General features: G+C 35.1%; 2 protein-coding genes across 2 annotated transcripts; both read left to right on the forward strand.

The window, feature by feature from the left end:
* The first annotated feature begins 4663 nt into the window (after positions 1 to 4663).
* On the forward strand, positions 4664 to 11917 carry LOC131940173 (placenta-specific gene 8 protein-like). Its single transcript, XM_059298797.1, has 5 exons — positions 4664 to 4764; positions 4981 to 5012; positions 5349 to 5481; positions 11206 to 11345; positions 11725 to 11917. Exons 2-5 carry the CDS (start codon positions 4995 to 4997, stop codon positions 11845 to 11847), a joined length of 414 nt encoding a protein of 137 aa, XP_059154780.1. The 5' UTR covers positions 4664 to 4764; positions 4981 to 4994; the 3' UTR covers positions 11848 to 11917.
* Positions 11918 to 14130: 2213 nt separating this feature from the next.
* On the forward strand, positions 14131 to 17643 carry LOC131940174 (cornifelin-like). Its single transcript, XM_059298798.1, has 5 exons — positions 14131 to 14254; positions 14428 to 14460; positions 14676 to 14805; positions 16736 to 16875; positions 17366 to 17643. Exons 2-5 carry the CDS (start codon positions 14443 to 14445, stop codon positions 17456 to 17458), a joined length of 381 nt encoding a protein of 126 aa, XP_059154781.1. The 5' UTR covers positions 14131 to 14254; positions 14428 to 14442; the 3' UTR covers positions 17459 to 17643.
* Positions 17644 to 18411: the final 768 nt, after the last annotated feature.

Raw genomic sequence — 18411 nt, forward strand, 5'->3', positions numbered from 1 at the left:
ATAATATTTTTTATATTTATATTATATTATATTATTATTATTAATTTATTTATTTTTTATATTATTTTTAAAATTCATTTATATCTGTATATGTATATTTGTATGTATGTAGGCATATATATATATATATATATATATATATATATATATATATATATTGTTACTATTGTTGCGAGTTTGGCTCAAATTACCGTACAGACTTTCAACTAACTATTTTATTGAATACATATATTTGCTGATATTTTCATTATCAATTCACCAGAAATTTAAACGGATCCACTTCAGCATAGATTCACCAATGGCTGTCAACCCAACGTTAGCACTTGGTATCGCCACCTGTTTCTTAAAAGACGAGAACCGCGAGAACTTCAGTGACTTTACAGTCTGTGTCGGCGGCCGTACCTTCCAGTGCCACCGTTACCTCCTGTCCGCCTGCTCTGGATTCTTCCAGGCCCTGCTGAGGTCGGACATGAAGGAGAGAACACAGAACCAGGTCACGCTTAAAGGTGTTTCCCCGGACACGTTTCAAATGGTTCTTGACGTCATTTACAAGGCGGCTGACGTCCTGACTAAGGAGAACGTCATTGACGTCTGGCACGCTGCCAACCTCTTACAGATAGATTTCCTTACCAACTACACCGAAAGTTTTTTAACACGATGTGTTACTGTAGATAATTACTGGGATATCTACATTAATGCGATTCTACTCAACTCAAGCATCGTAAAAAAATCTTGCGTTGATGTAATGGTAACCAGCTTCATTGATCTTACCGGAACAGAACATTTTGTCAATATTTACTTTGACGATCTGTACGAAATTCTTAAACACAGTAACTTGTGTGTGTGTCCAGATTTCGTCGTCCCAGCCATCGTTCGTTGGGTCAAGCATGACACTACAAACAAAGAAGCGAACCCAGGCATTGAGAAAGAAACACAGGTGATTAAAGAAGAAGAAATCAACCGTTACGACTGTTTAGAAAAATTATTCAGCGCGGTGAATATGAAACAGCTTAGCAAACAAGAACTTATAAATTTGATGACAGATCCTAAGCTAGCCGAACACAAAAACGCTGTCATACACATCAACAGTGTGGCAGCTGAAAGACTGGACACGACATGGGAATTTGACGAGCCTCCATATATTTACCAAAATGGCTACAATACCAATAATCCTGTCTTATTTTCTCAGAAATTATGCGAACATTGCAATCGCAAATATACACCCAAAATGTGAGCATGGCTAGAAACTTAGAGTATAAAGATTATCGGGGTGGGGGGAGGGGAAATCAGATTTTCGCCTTTTTATGTTTTGAATTTAAAATAAATGTTGCATTTATCGTTACGCAACTCTTTTTAGAGCTATTTTTTTTATTCTTTTTGATTTTATCTTGCAGCAAACTATACTACCTAGTTTATTATGAATCAGTGATTTTTATTAAGTGTTTTGCCAAAAATGTTCATACTGAGGCATTTATGAATAATTGTTGTATAGTTAGTATTCTAAATGTTTTGAAAGCAACGACCATTTTGTATTTTTGGAATTTGCAACTAGCAATTTTTGTATTTAACATTTTTGTATAGAACAGTATTAGAGTATTATCATACTGAACATAATCACGTTAAAATTAATTAAAATCCAGCATTTTTTATTAGACATTGTTATTAATTGCATTTAAAACATTGCCGTTAATGTTTATACACGTTGAGCTTTAATTGAACAGAATTTTGTAATTACAAATATATTATTGAAAATTATTAATTATCTGCAATATTTTTGCGCAGAACAACACAAGTATTTACCATAATTTGTAATGAAAATTATTTGCATTGTCCATATGTCAATAAAGATCATCGCAAGCATAGTTCGAAAGCTATTACTAAATTCTGTTTTTACTTCTAAGCTTTTTATTAAATATGATTATTTTATATGTATTACGTAATCTACCACAGTAATTAAATAAGAAACATACCTTCCCCCCCCCCCCCGCCCTCCCATAGAGCATTTAATGGGTCGTGCACATATCATACAACACAGATATCATATAACATACATCTATATATATAATTTTCTTCATGGAGGGACCATGCAAGACACCACTTCGTATACGCATGCCGAATTGCCCCCTGCCTCGCTCTCCAGGCATGCGCAAAAGCCACCAATATGGTAAGCTGTGGTTCACGCCAAAAGTTTACAATCGTTGAGACGGGTCGAATCAGTGACGGCTATTAGGGGCAGATAATTTAGTTTTTAAACGATTTGAACCAAAGGGGAGGTAATAATAAATTCTGCTTGATTTTTTTTCATTGTCGTCTGTAAACTGTCGTCACTGACTGTTGCTTTCGATGGGGTGGGCGGGAAGGGGGATATTAGTCCTTTACAAGCTACAGATAGTGTTTTAAAGCAAAGTATTTTCAGCTGTTCAGTTGCAGCACTGGTAGTCTTGAAGTGGAAAATAAAACAACTAAATAGCGGCGTATGCTACGTCGCGGGTCGGCTCGTATCCTATAACACATAAAGCTATATCACGTTTCAATAGACCGGCACGACACTTGTTATAACACATTTGTAAGCACTCCTTCCAATATAAACGGTAACATAATCATGCGCGTCAAAACGTTGCAACATTTTAAATCGATTAAAAGCAGATATTCCGGGTTCAAATCATTGGAACGTTCTTTAGTCCATCCAGATCGGTTGGGTACCTAACTCACGTTAGAGAACATGTGGGCCGCTGGACATAACACTGACCACACTATCCCTTAATAAGCCGAGGTCAAGAAACAAACGAACTCTACTTCATCTGCCCAATGGATCGTTAGGGCTAAAGAGGAATGTTTACTTTTCTTAAATATCGTTTTAGAAAAAAAATCGCTTATTACAAATTAATTAAAACCATTCTGAAGCCTTAAGGTGAATTAAAAATTTAATTTTTTTAATAGGTTTTCTTATCTTTGAAACAAATTATTTAAATAGCTGTGAAATATTAATAATGGGCATTTTCATTAATAAATACAAAATAGATCCAATAAGTGCTGTAGAGTTTAGACGGTAAAACAGCAAGTTTTTTCTTAGTTAAATTTGTTTTTTTTTAAACACCTTCAACTGTCACACAACGCCATATAAGCACCCCCCCCCCCCCGCCACCCCCGAGTAAGTTATATCATTTTGAACGTCTTATTTCAGCTAACAGGAAGTATATCGGTTATGTAATCTTTGTTTCACTTCAGCGATCACGAAACACATTTTGACGTGCAATCAAATGTAAAACAATAGATCGCGGTTCTCAAAACTAAGGTCGTAACAAGGTATATTGGCCCTCAACATCGGATCCCTTATGTCTAGCAGAAACCATAGGGTCCCGTCTCTCTACTGCTATGGTATCAAGAGGCCTCCTGATGTATGCATCTGATCTGTTTGTTAATAATGTCAGCTTTTTACATTCTCGTATAGAGAAAGTATTGTAATCGTGCAAAAAAAAATCGAGATTTTTACAAATCTCGACGTTTTACACCTCACTGATACGGAAAAACATAATTTTGCAATCTTGTCCGTATGTCTGTGTGTCTGTCTGTCTGTGTGTAAACACGATAACTTCAGTGCCGTTACAGCTAGGTTAATGAAATTTCATATATAAGTATTTTATCAAAATCGTAGATCTTGTTCAAATTTTGAGCGATTTCCGATAACCGAAAGTAGTACATTTTCTACTTTGAATTTTTCAAAAGCCTATAACTTGAGTACTATTTAGATAGATAAATGAAATTTCACGTGTAAGTAAAAGATCTAATTCTCTACCTTCTGTCAAATTTTGAGTAATTTCCGTTGACCGGAAGTACTAATTTACGCTATTTTCGATTTCTCAAAAAAACGCATGTAAATTTATAAAGTACTAATAATATTGCGCAATATTATGCACATTTTGTTTTGGCGCTCACTTGGTGCGCAATTCTTTTTTCAATGAGATTCTATTCTATTTTTTAAAGTTTAAGTAATTAAAAGTCATGTCTATATTTCAAGTTATATAAGAATATTCGAGAAAGTTTAGGGGAGATCACTCCCGGTTTATTTTTTAATTATGTAACGGAGAATTTTAAGGGATGCATTTGTGTTTAGAGAAGGGGCAATTGATATTATATGCGAATGTGTATTTATTTATTTTTTCCACTTTTTCTGTACATAATCCGGTGGTTTTAATAATGCTAAATTAAGAGATAGTGTGGTCAGCACTATGCCCAGCCGCCTTTACTTATCCCTAACGTGAGTTAGGTACCCATCAGAGTTGGGTGGACTCAGGGACGGTCTACTGACTTGAACCCGGATTCGAACTCGAGACGTACAGGTTAGCAGTCCAGCTCTCTACCGCTAGACCACTCCGTCCCATAATACCCTAAGTAACTTATATTTCTAGTAATCCCTGTTGTTGCTTGGCTAGGGTGAGTTCTGAAGTCACCACACAACATCAAAAACACTTCAAACACATAGAATCTATTACATAAACTAGTAACACCCGTACCAATTTTTTTTTTACTGAATGGAAAATTTTAGATCAGCAAGATTTACCTAAGAGATCGATTGATTTACTCTGTCCAGACAGGTAAATATGGTAATTTTCGTTACGTAGTGCGCAGATCGCGGTTTGTTATGAAGGCATCGAGCAGTCACTGAGGGCAACAGACCCCAGCTGATTGTAAGAGGTAGGCGGGTAGTAAAACGTTCTGGGTTCGATTCTTTTCTTGGCATTACTCTTGTGTTAGCAGCAAAGTGTAAGTATTGTTTTTAAAAATAATGTAATTGAATAAAATTATACACATATGATATGTATAAATATGTACGTGTGCATAAGAGTATATATATATATATATGTATACACACATATATATATATATATATATATATATATATATATATATATATATATATATATATATATATATATATATGTATACACATATATATATATATATATACAATTGTTACAGGTTAAGCCAGAAACATGTCTGTCTACCCAGAGGTATTTTGTTTTTTACTCTTACTTTCATGTGCCAAACGTGGTAACATTAGTCCAGAGGCTTTAAGAATTTAAACTGTAACAAAAAAGAAAAAAAAACGCACATATCCCCTTAAGACGATTTTTGTCCAAGTTAATTTCTTTAGATTCTCACATTCCTAAGGTAGCTTCACTGATTAAGACAATTTCTTTCAAAGTTAATTAATGTATATTCTCACATTCCTACAGTACCTTAACTATCTGTAACTCTTCCTTCTCTATAAGACTGCTGTCATTGTCCCCTTAAATACCCTTAAAACTAACCACTGAATATCTGACTCAGACTTTGGTCACTTCTAGCACGGCGGCCCACCTGTCTTGTACCAGCCTGGCACCATTAACACCGTGGTCATCCAGCAGCCAGGTGTCGGCGAGAGGCCACTCAGAGACTGGAACTCTGGGGTCTGTGCCTGTTTCGATGACTGTAAAATCTGTGAGTACTAGGGGCATTGATGACTGTAAAATCTGTGAGTACTAGGGGCATATTTTATAGTGGCATTTTTAGAGACAGTCTTTACCGATACAATATTTATAAGGGTATTTTAATGGCGACACATTTTTTTTATGTCGAGATACTTATTTGTTGAGATTAAATTAAATGACTGATGCTTATAAACATCCGTTTTTCTTATAAAATGGTTATTTATTATAAAAGCAATAATATTTTTTTACTTTCTCGTATATATAGTATTGAGAAAGTATTGTAAAGTGCAAAAAATTTGAAATCGAGATTTTAACAAATCTCGACGTTTTACACCTCCATGAGATGGCAAAAAAAATTAGTTTTCCAATTTCGTCTGTATGTAGGAGTATGGTTTGTGTCTATGAACACGATAACTTGAGTAACGTTACAGCTAATTTGACGATATTTCATATACAAGTATAGTATCGAATTTGTAGTTCTGTATCATATTTTTAGCGATTTCCGGTAACCGAAAGTGGCATTTATTCTACTATTCGCCCATCCCGGCCCCACTTTTGCCTTGTAACGCTACTAATTGAGGAAAAAAATGTATTTTATTGAATGGAGAAAGTAGAAAGCCGATGTTTTAATTTCAAGAATGTGTGATTTTTCAAGGAAAGTGAATAAAATTAAAAGATTGGAAGCTGCTGATATATGAACTGTTTTTTTTTTAAACACTGCCAGATAAATTTTAATCATGGCTGCTAAAACCGCTTATTTGGCTTTTCACGTTAAACAAATTAACTGTTTACCCTCTTATTGAAGACCGCTAAAACCTTTTCAGATATATCATGTGTCGAACTATGGACTAACCTGTCCATTCTCTTGTGAACACAAACTATTATTTGTTTAAACGCGTTTTGAACTTCTGTGTCATAAAGATTGACAAGCCGTGACTTCAATAAAAGGAAAAAAAAAAGTAAAGTACCCTTTCGATTCTGACGGTCCATGTTGCAGATGAAGTAGAGTTCATCTGTTTCAGTGACCTCGGTATTTCAAGAAAAGAAAATTTCTAAGTTTTCTTAAACTGTATGACATAATGAGTCTGTTATCGAGAGTAAGAAAGAAAAAAAGAAGAAAAATTTCAATCTAAAAAAAAAGGAACCTACGAAAAAAAATAAAAAAAATTAAATGTTCTAGTTATACGGTGTTTTGTTTCTACATTATTGAAAACATCAAATGGTTGTTTTATCTCCACTGGACTTAAGTCAAGGGGATTTTATGTCCGAACCGTTTAGTACGTGAACCGTTGATATTTCCTGCTGGGCGGTTTTCATTACGCTAAAATCATTGCCTGGTGTTTATATGCTAGTTACTCCAAGATCTTGTTAGCAGGATGTAGGGACACTAGGATCGGTAAATGTATGTCGAGAATGTGCCATTCAACCAGCATGCGAGGCCTACATTTCAAATGCACCAAGTTTATGGCATGGCATAACCAAATTCTAATTATAACTTTATATGCCCTCATATAAACTAGCCCTTCCAACGAAACACACACACACACACACAAACACCACCACCAATCTTACTACTACGCATCAGAATTACTCCGCTCATTCTACTGAAAGAGAAGCGACGAACATTGCAACAGACCTTCGTTTTAATTAATGCAAGATATTTTTTTTTATTTTAACTAAATGAACGACCAGGGTATCGTGCCCTAAGTTGAAAAGAAAAAATTGTCCCTAAACTGGGATTTTTTTTTCTTTTTGCTATAGAAATACAGGTTGACATGGGGTAGAGTGGCGGGGAGGGGGGGGGGGTACATCGAGGTGAAACGGTAAGAGAGGTTAAATGGGTTAAATGCAGGTAGCGTGAAGCCTGTTCAGGATCTAGAAGTCAACTCTGTGTGGCTGGCACGGTTTTTCTAGCATGTCTAAACATGACACATCATTTAACGTGTATTTAACGAATACAACATTCATGTTTGTACTGTCAACATTGAAAAAGGATTCGTGTTTATATTTCGATTACCTTTGAAAAAGAATATAGCCAAAATGTTTTGTTTGGATCTGAGGTTTTTTTAAGGGAATATTCAGTGACGTAGCTAGGGGAGTGCGGGAGTGGCCGCCACCCCGGGGTCCGACCCTAGATGGGCGCCAAAAGGGGTAGAAAAAAAAATAAAATCTTATTTTAACTGAAGTATTTATTTAAACACACAATCAAAGTTAACAGAATCAGCCGCTACAAAGCCTTTACACACTGATTTAACTATTGTCTACACCAATCCAAGTGTGTGGCACGAAAATCAACATTGTAACAACTTTGAGACTGGTAACAAGGGCCACCAATGTTTTAAAACGATGAGGGGGTTCACCTGCATGAATAATTATAAATATGAATGGGAGAGGGGGTTGCAAATGTAATAGTTCACCCCAGGGTGTCATAATAGGTCGCTATATTCGGTTTTACGATCATGTCCCTATTTCACAGCTGGATCTAAAGGGGGGGGGGGGGCAATTGTAATGGACGTTCCATTCTGCTGCCTCCTGCTTTTAATAATGCGGAGTGTGTTCCAGATTAAAGACGATTGTTCTGCATGAGCGATTAGAGTAATACGCTTGTTCGTGCGTAATTAATGTGGCTGTAGAAATTTAAGTTTTCTTCCGGGTTGGGAGAATGTGATCATTCGTATATTGAATCAGTTCATAAAATATTTTAATTTAAAAAATGTGTTGTTTATTGTTGTAACTCTAATACACACACATAATTATATATATATATATATATATATATATATATATATATATATATATATATATATATATATATATATATATATATATATATATATATATATATAACAAGCGGCCAGGTAGTGTGTCAGTCATCGCTTTAGAATCTAGAAACATAATAACAGTAGGGTCGGGAATAAAAAAATTAATTAATTAAAATGTCTAATAATTTTACCAGGAGAGGTAATTTAAAAAGAAATTTGAACTCACGCTAAATATTGCTATTTAAGTTAAAAAAAATATGAATGCAAATTGCGCGGACGCCAGTCATAACATAATTGTTAATTGGCATGGATTGATAAAATGCACTGTGGTAGGTCAAACATGGACATTTTAAACACTGCCTTTTATTTATTTTATACACTTAACGTACTGTTTTCTAACTATTATTTTTAATCAATAACAATTTAGAAGCCGCTCTTAAATGTCCACTATGTTTACTTCTATCTTTCTGTTTGAGGACAAGCTGGGGTTATTATAGTCGTTTACTAAATTGAAAAAGGCGCATCCACCGGAGCCCTGGTAGGGTTTTGGCGCCCTGGGCTATCCTGTGAGCGTCCCGGGTCTTCCCGTGAGCGCTATGGCTCCTACGTTAGTTTTAAACAGTGCGATAGGGTATGGATAAGAAAGGTTTCTTAAGCCCTTCACTAAATAAAATCAAGGGCGTCTCCGGGCTACCCAACAGAGTGCTATTTGGTAAACCGGGCCTCCCTGTGAGCTCTATGGCGCCTACGTTTGTTTAAGTGAGTGCAATAGACTGTGGATAACGTGGGGTATTATAGCCGTTTACTAAGTTTTGGCGCCCCGGGCTAGACTGTGAGTACTATGTGTTTATTTCTGCAGTTAAGTGTGTGTTTATGTTATGCGTTATTGTTTGCGATGCGTTGAGGTTTGCGTTTTGTGTGCGCGTTTGTAATTGTGTTGTGTTTGTGTTTATCTTTGGGTATTGTGTATGTGTTTAAATTTTTATTTGTGTTTGTCTGTGTTTGTGTTTGACTTTGAGTTGTGTTTGTGTTTGTGTTTGCGTTTGTGTTTTCCTTTGTGTTTGCGAGTTGCGTTTGCAATTGTGTTTGCGAATGCGTTGTGTTGGCGTTGTGTTATCTTTAGTGTTTGAGTTTATTTTTGTTCTTTTCCCAAGTTGGTACATTTAAAAAAGATTTACTGGGACAGAGCACGGGTATGCAACTAGTATATGTATATATTGTAGCCGGACGTTTTCCCAAAAGTCACTTTCCTTTTCTTTTTTCTTAGATGTTTATTGATTATCGAAATTTTATTTTTACATTGATAAGAATAAATAGTTGGTAATCAACAATGTTAACATTTTTGGGCAAAGGGCCTTCGGGCAAATGTCCATTTGGGCGTTTGTCGCCTTCGGGCAAGTGTTGATTCGGGAAACGCCCTTCGGGCAAACGGCATTCGGGCAAACGGCATTCGGACAAGTGTCTTTCGAGGCTATGTCTTAGTCCCGGGGTCAAAAGCTGTCGCGTCTAAATGTGGGTCACGTCTGCCGACTGTCGCGGGTAGCCTAGTGAAATAGCAAAAACAAACCAGTCAGAACGAGAGGTCGCCTGCGTGACGTCATGACTAAAGTGTTTTCCAGCTGAAGAAATTAGCAAATGTTTTAACAATCATTGACTTTTGATCTGTTAAAATCTGGCTTTTTGCGGATTGTTAGGGGGAAAATTGAACAAGACACACTTGTTTTTTATATTCCACATTTGCATGTTCTTTGTATATATATATATATGTTTGTGTGTATCATTTAGAAATCACTGCTCTATACCCATATAACACAATATAGAATATTAAAATAACAGCCCTTATCAAATTGTTATATTCAGCATTTGTATATATATATATATATATATATATATATATATATATATATATATATATATATATATATATATATATATATATATATATATATATATATATATATATATATATATATATATATATATATATATATATATTTATATATATATATATATATATATATATATATATATATATATATATATATATATATATATATATGCGCATGTGTGTTTAAGTGTATGTGTGTATGTGTATATGTATGTATGTATATGTGCACACGTATGTATGTCTGTAAGTATGGCTCTGTGTGTGTGTATGTTGTCATGGACGTTGAAACGTTCATTGTATGTCTGTCATTAAATATTTTTATAAATTCAAAAGAAAAAAATCAGTCCATGACAAATTGCTTAAAAGTTATTTAGCCTAGAAATTACCTTTCAACCAAACAACCTTTCTCTGAGAGTGGGCTTGGTGCGTGGTTAGTTGTAAGAGAATAAATATAACGAACTGACCCGCGACGTAGCATACGCCGCTATTTAGTTGTTTTATTTGCTATTTCTCATTTTTAATGAATTCAACACTACCAATGCTGCGACTGAAAATATTTTGCTTTAAACACCAGTAGCTACTTAAGGATGATTATCCTCACCCTCACTATCCACTCCTCCCCCTCCCCCCTCCCCCGTGAAAGCAGCCATCCGTGACGACAGTTTAGAGGCGACAATGAAAATATCAAGCGGAACGTGTTATTACCTCCCGTTAGTTTCAAATAGTTTAACAACTAAATTATATGCCCCCTAATAGCCGTCACTAATTCAACCTATAGGCAACAGCTCACCAGACTGGTGGGGGTGGGGGTGGTAGCGATATGCTCTGTTGAGCTTACGTCTTGGTGGTGTCTCGCATGGTCCCCATGAAGAGAATTTATATATATATATATATATATATATATATATATATATATATATATATATATATATATATATATATATATATATATATATATATATATATATATAGATTGTAAGCACTCTTCTGTTTACTGGTAGCCCATTTTATCCTCTAAGTGTATAAGCCATCAAACAATGCAGTATTCTTCAATACTCAAAGTTGAGTTAATTTCATTGTTTAGGTCTGTGTGGAACATTCTGTGGCACTTGTCTTCTAATGAGGAATGCCAAGAGATTGAAGGAGAACTGCTGTATACCATGTTACGTGCCCTACGCCTTTACGGCCATGAGAGTGAAGCTGAGGACGCAGGAAAATATAATTGTAGCTATTTTATTATTATTATTATTATTATTATTATTATTATTCTTCTTCTTATTATTATTATTATTATTGTTATTATTGTTATTATTATTATTATTGTTATTATTATTATTATTATTATTATTATTATTATTATTATTATTATTATTATTATTATTATTATTATTATTATTATTATTATTATTATTATTATTATTATTATTATTATTATTATTATTATTATTATTTTTATTTTTATTTTCATTTTTATTTTTATTATTATTATTATTATTACTGTCATTAGTATTAGTATTATTAGTATTAGTATTATTATTATAAAACACAATAATCATTTTGAGTTGACAACTTAGTTATCTACCTTTACGCCTCACCCCCACAGGGTTCCATTGACGGCGACTGTTGCATGGAAATGTGTTGCTTCCCTTGCGCCAATTGCCAGATGGCCAGAGAGCTGAAATACATCAAGAAGGCCCGCAAACAAGCCCACCACTCTCATCATTAATCAAGTGGCCGAATTATCAATTTAAAAGCGCACTTTAAATATTTGGCCAAAAAGTGGATCTCTCATTCATAACAAATGACCAGAAATCTCAAACAAACACTAAATCCATTGGTGGGAAAATTTTTTTTTTTTTTTTTTTTTTTTTTTGTGAAACTTGTAAAAAGGCACAAAAAAAATTAAACTGCTTAATGCCTTAAGCAACAGATTTAAACCTTACCCAGCTCTGGGCTTTCCCCTTTTTTTAACAAAATAATTGGGTTTTCTTTCATTCATGCTTTTGAAAACAGTAAACTTGTATTCACAACAACTATAAAACAATGGTTACATGTGTTGTTTTGTTCACGATGTCCTAGCTTGAATAAAGCCAGTCAGAATAACATTTTGAATTTTTATTTAAATTAAAAGTGTTGCAGCTTTCGTGTGGGTTTTTTTTTTACACCCTGCTGACAAGGAACACAGTGTGAACTTTATTAATGGCATATTGTTTTGACTCGTTTTAACCCTCCCCCCCCCCTTTGTATCCGTCAATACGCTAGTCTCATCTTGTTGGTCCCACCTAGCAATACTTTCCCAACAAGACTTCTATAACAAAATAAAAAAGTCTCACAAATATTGTTTTAGTTTATGTGGTTGTTATTTCACGCGTGAGTGCGGGAGGGGGAGAGGGTTTATGTTTAAGTTCAAACTATAACAAACCATGCTTGTATAGAGACAAATGTATCACTATTGGTGGAAAAAAAACCGGTAAAAGTACCAGCCTATCATTAATATTTTGTAATGTGTATATGAATAGTAAAGGTCGTGTCTTTTAAAGGAAGTGGATGAGTCTCCCCTTTCCCCTCTAACAAACACACGCATATATATATATATATATATATATATATATATATATATATATATATATATATATATATATATATATATATATATATATATATATATATATATATATATATATATATATATATATATATATATGTATATATATATATATATATATATATATATATATATATATATATATATATATATGCATCTAACATCCGCCTTATAGTCGCGCCCATAAACACACACGTAACAGGCTAGATCCGCTTATGCGCATGCGCCGTCCACTCTTTGTTCGTGTCTGTTTTGTTTACATCCCGTTTAGCCCACTTGAAAGAGGGACGACGTTTATATGACTGGCCAAGGTTTAGTCGAATCAACAATTTTACATTTCGCGCGATACAAATGTTAACAATTTAACAGGATTCGCTAACACAAATGTTATCAATGTATCGAATTACACTACCGTAATGGCAACTAGCGATGCTCCTGATTTACTAATTACTATACAACTACTTAACTAATCGAATATACAGAATCCTCGTATTAAATTTCCTTGGCCCTAAACTAACTTTTAAAGCAACTTTTAGTTTAGGAAATGGCAGACAGCTGTAAAATGCAGGCAGCAGAAACTACAGGTAGTTGAAATCAGGTGGCAGAAACTACAGGTAGATGAAGACTGCAGGTAGTGAAAAACTGCATGTAGCAGAAACTACAGGTAGATGAAAACTACAGGTAGATGAAAACTGCAGGTAGATGAAAACTACAGGTAGATGAAAACTACAGGTAGATGAAAACTACAGGTAGATGAAAACTGCAGTTAGCAGAAATACAGGTAGATGAAAACTACAGGTAGATGAAAACTGCAGTTAGCAGAAACTACAGGTTGATGAAAACTGTAGGTAGAGGAAAACTACAGGTGGTAGAAACTACAGGTAAAAGACAGAGGAAAACTGCAAGTAGAATTAAAAAGTCTTCAATGGGCGACACAACATCTGTAGATGGGGCTGGTCCATTAATCCCATGCTGGACGTGAATTAATATGATGCGACTCATCAAAGTCGTGGCTACAAACATCGTTTAAAGCTCAGTTTTAAAGGATTAGCAAACAGCAGCAGAAAAAATTCCTTAGATCTAACGAACCATTGAGCAGATGAAGTAGAGTTCATATGTTTCTTGACTGCGGCATATGAAGGGATGGGGTGGTCAGCATTATGCCCAGCCACCTTTACTTTTCCTAACGTGAGTTTGGTATCTATTAGAGCTGGGTGGACTCAGTGACGTTCCACTGACTTGAACCCGGATTCGAACTCGATACCTTCGGGTTAGCAATCAAGCGCTCTACGGGTTAGTCAACGCCGTTTGTTATCAACAACAGTAATGAAACTTTGCTATTCTTCCTCTCTTAAAAGCTCACAAACAGGAAAGCGTAAGTCGACCGATATTGAGAGGATGTATCCGTAAGACAAGCCTACACCGTGCATTATAGCGTACCAAACAACTTTAGTTGAGTACAAGTCCGTGAGTCGAGATAGGTCGGTACTTTTATTAGAAGGTCGCGCACTACTTGAGTAAACATACGGTAAGTTTTGTATTTTTTTTAGTAATTTATTGTAAACTGTAGATGTATATATTTAAATGTGAGCATGTATATTTGTACATATTGGTAAATATTTGTACATATTTGTAAATATTTGAAATTTCGTAAATGTTTGAACTTTTCGTAATTGTTTGTAAATTTACTTTTCATTGTAGGTCTCAATTTTCGCCATGAGTTCATACGCAATGGTATTTAATAATTTTTTATTTATTTTAATTTGTAGTTTCTTTTAATTCTCATGTCTTGTTCGTAAACAAAAATCACATCATTCCTACCTCTAAGTGAATACGATATAGCTTTTACTATTCAGCCATTAGGTCCTATGCTATAAACATGTTTAATCCTAGCCTCTAGCTAATAACGTCCAACACAGTGAGTACAATGACCTTGACTTTGATTTCAGCACGGCAGCCCAGTGGTGTACCAGCCTGGTCAGGTCAGTACCCTGGTCATTCAACAGCCTGGTGCTGCAGGCAAGCCTCTCAGAGACTGGAACTCTGGTCTCTGCAACTGTTTTTCTGACTGTGGTATCTGTAAGTATTTGAGGGACTTCATTATCATTAGAGTAATATACTTTCTCAGTATGATAAGCTTATTCTATATAAATAACGTGTCTTTCATATACATGTATATACTACCCAAGGTGTCTAGCGGTAGAGAGCTGGACTGCCAACCCGTAAGTCTCGAGTTCGAATCCGGGTTCAAGTCAGTAGACCGTCCCTGAGTCCACCCAACACTGCTGGGTACCTAACTCACGTTAGGGAAAGTAAAGGCGGCTGGGCATAGTGCTGACCACACTATCTCTTCATATGCCGAGGTCACATGAACAAGTGAACTCTACTTCACTTGCCCCATGGACCGTAAGGTTTGAAAGGGAACTTTACTTACTACTACATTACCCTTACTTCTGAGTAATATATTGTATATGTGTCATTATCTTATTGTCTATAAATCTCCTGCATCTTGACATGTCTTCCATATACATGTCTATAATACCCGAAGACCAATTACCCTAGCTAAGCGGCCATATGTCAATTACCACCCCACCCCCACGCCCCCACCCTGGGTAATTACCTCTACCCTTCTTAAGAATAAACATTATACATATTCATATCCCTATCCATACCCATACCTACCCACTTATACAGCATCCTATCCCTAAATATAACTATTTTTCCCTATAACTATACCTATTCTAATCCACATCAAGACCCCTAATCCTATTCTTATTAATATCTCTATGCATAAATCTATCCCCATCCATATTCTAAAACATATTCCTATTACAAATCCACTCCCTGTTCAAATTCTAAAATACCGATAATTTGCGTTCCGCTTAATTTAGATTAACGAATACCATTCATAAGTAGTGTTCCTTCCAGACTTTCTTCGGGGGGGGGGGGGGGGCGGACACTGTTAAAAGTATATATTTTCTATATAAATTATATAAATTTCATTTTGTTCGGGGGGGGGGGGCGGTAAAAAATTTCGGGGGGGGGGGGCTCCCCGAAGAGATGCCTGGAAGAAACTCTGTTCATAAGTATAAAAGCGTACTGACTTTCCGGCGATTTCCGGTAACCTGCAGTAGTAAATTAAAGAATCCACTGCCGCCTTTACCTTCCCTAACGTGAGTTAGGTACACATCGGAGTTCCTAGGGGCGTTCTACTGACTTGAACCAAGATTCGAACTTGAGATTTTCATGATAGTATCCTAGCGCTCTACCACTCAGGTCATGCCCTCCCATAACCTGAAGTAGTACTTACCTAAATTTCCGAGTACTCAAAAGTCTCCGGAATTTGATAATTTTATATCCTATTCTCATTAAGTAGTACAGTCTAAAATATTTTAGCCTCTATATATTTTCACGAACAACGAGCGATTTTGTCACAGAGGCGTAGCGATGGGGGGGGAGGACAGGGGGGTACATATGTCCCTGGGCACCGACCTTAGGGGGCGCCAAAATGGGTTGCAAAAACAAATTAAAATGTTATTTTAGCTGCGTTTTTTGCGTTATAAATAGTTTGAGGGGGGTGCAAATCAAAAGTTTGAGGGGGGGGTGCAAATTGAAAATTTGCTCCCGAGGGGGGGGGGGGGCGCCAAATTGAAAGTTTGTCCCCGGGCGCCGGGAAGGGTTGCTACGCCTCTGTTTTGTCACAAACCTGCCTACCATTTCTATACACAAATTTTACCGCAAGTTCCACCCAAACCTTTACTAATAGATATGAATGTAGAGATTTTGTTTTCTCAAATTTTTAACTAAAACACATGAGTCTCAGTGAAATATTAGCTACCTGAGATAATTCTTCGTAACTAAAACAATTATATGCAGATTGTGTTGAAAGACTTTTGTATCCGTTACCATTACTGTTTTATTTACATTTCATTACTCAGTAACATTGTGAGTAAACAAAAGGTTGATTCTCAATTATTTGATCAATTATTTAAAATGTTGAATCGTGCAGGTCTTTGTGGCACGTTCTGTGGCTTCTGTCTACTGATGAGGAATGCCAAGAAAATGAACGAGAACTGCTGCATACCCTGCTATGTGCCCTACGCATTAACCGCGATGAGAGTCAAACTAAGGACAGAGGAAAATATTATTGTAAGTAGAGAAAAGGGAAGCCGTGGTCAAGTAGTAGAGCACACGGCTATTACTCCGAATGTTTTGACTTAGGGTTCAGAGCTGAAGTCTGTAGAGCGTCGCTGAGTCCATTCAGGTGTAGGGAGTATTGAACTCACGTTAGGGTAACTATTTCGGCGGGGCTTAGTGCTCACAACGCTATCCCTCTACATGTCGTGGTCTTGAAACAGATGTACATTATCACCTGCCCCATGTGTCTTGGGTACAAACATAAAAAAGATGATGGCGATAGATAGGCACGAAAAACTCATATGTATATATATATATATATATATATATATATATATATATATATATATATATATATATATATATATATATATATATATATATATATATATAGGGATATGTATATATATATATATATATATATATATATATATATATATATATAATTCTGTTTATACTATTACTTTTTTGTGTTAATTGACGACACCTACTTTCTGTTTAGGGTTCTATTGACTGCGACTGCTGCACGGAATGTTGTTGCGGGCCGTGTGGTAATTGTCAGATGGCCAGGGAGTTGAAGTACCTCCGTCGCTAGGAGTCACGACACGAAGTAGCAAGCTTCTGCCAACTCTGGGCCAAGTGACAAAAATACGTGACTCAGTATTTTACAGTTTTTAATGTTAATATCTAAAGACTAACCTTTTCCTTGCTATGATCTCAAAGAAAATACCCGTACGATAAAAAAAAATACCATTTTATTGAATGCCCAAAATGTTTCAGTTCTAAACCAACTCTTTCCTTGAGTTTGTTTTGTTTTGTTTGTTTGTTTTTTTTTTTGTTTTTTTTTTTTTTCTTTTTTTTTTTTTTTTTTTTGTCGTTTTGCTTCATTGCTTTAAATGTATTTTTTGAAAGACAAAGAATATTTTTAAACAATTGTAAATTTTTTAAAAAATCATGATTTCATATTCTTGAAACTCAACATCTGTCAAGCGAATTCTATTAAAGGTTGATAATATTGTTATAACCTAATAGAAATAATAAATAAATTTACTTTTACAGCCATAGCAAGGGGAGGCAGTATAATGGTTTTAAGTTTCCAAATAGGAATTAGTTATGTCTGTAATTCCACACTAGATTTAAAAATAAAGGGAGAGTATTCCATTTTATTTTTATTATACGTTATTCACATTTTTATATATCTTGTATTTTAAATAATGTCTTTAAATTAAATAAAATTAAGTTAATACATTGAGTATATCTAGTAATGCCGGGTATTTGCTGCTTAATAAAAACACAAGTCATGGTCCTTCAGGTACTACATTGGGTTAAACATAAAGAGCATTTTACAATTAAACATCATAACACCACACTATGGGGGAAATGACATAGGCAGCTTTTATAAAGAAACGCTAGCAACATTCCAAGGAAACAAAAGCATTATTGGGGAAGACACAAAAAAAAATATACGACATCCTAACCAAACAACAAGCGACACCCTTATACACGAGAATTAGTTGGGCCAGGGAACACAATATAATAGACATTAAA

Source organism: Physella acuta, unplaced genomic scaffold (assembly GCF_028476545.2).
Source record: "Physella acuta isolate Inbredline_101_S28 unplaced genomic scaffold, ASM2847654v3 ptg000310l, whole genome shotgun sequence".
Classification (NCBI taxonomy): domain Eukaryota; kingdom Metazoa; phylum Mollusca; class Gastropoda; family Physidae; genus Physella; species Physella acuta.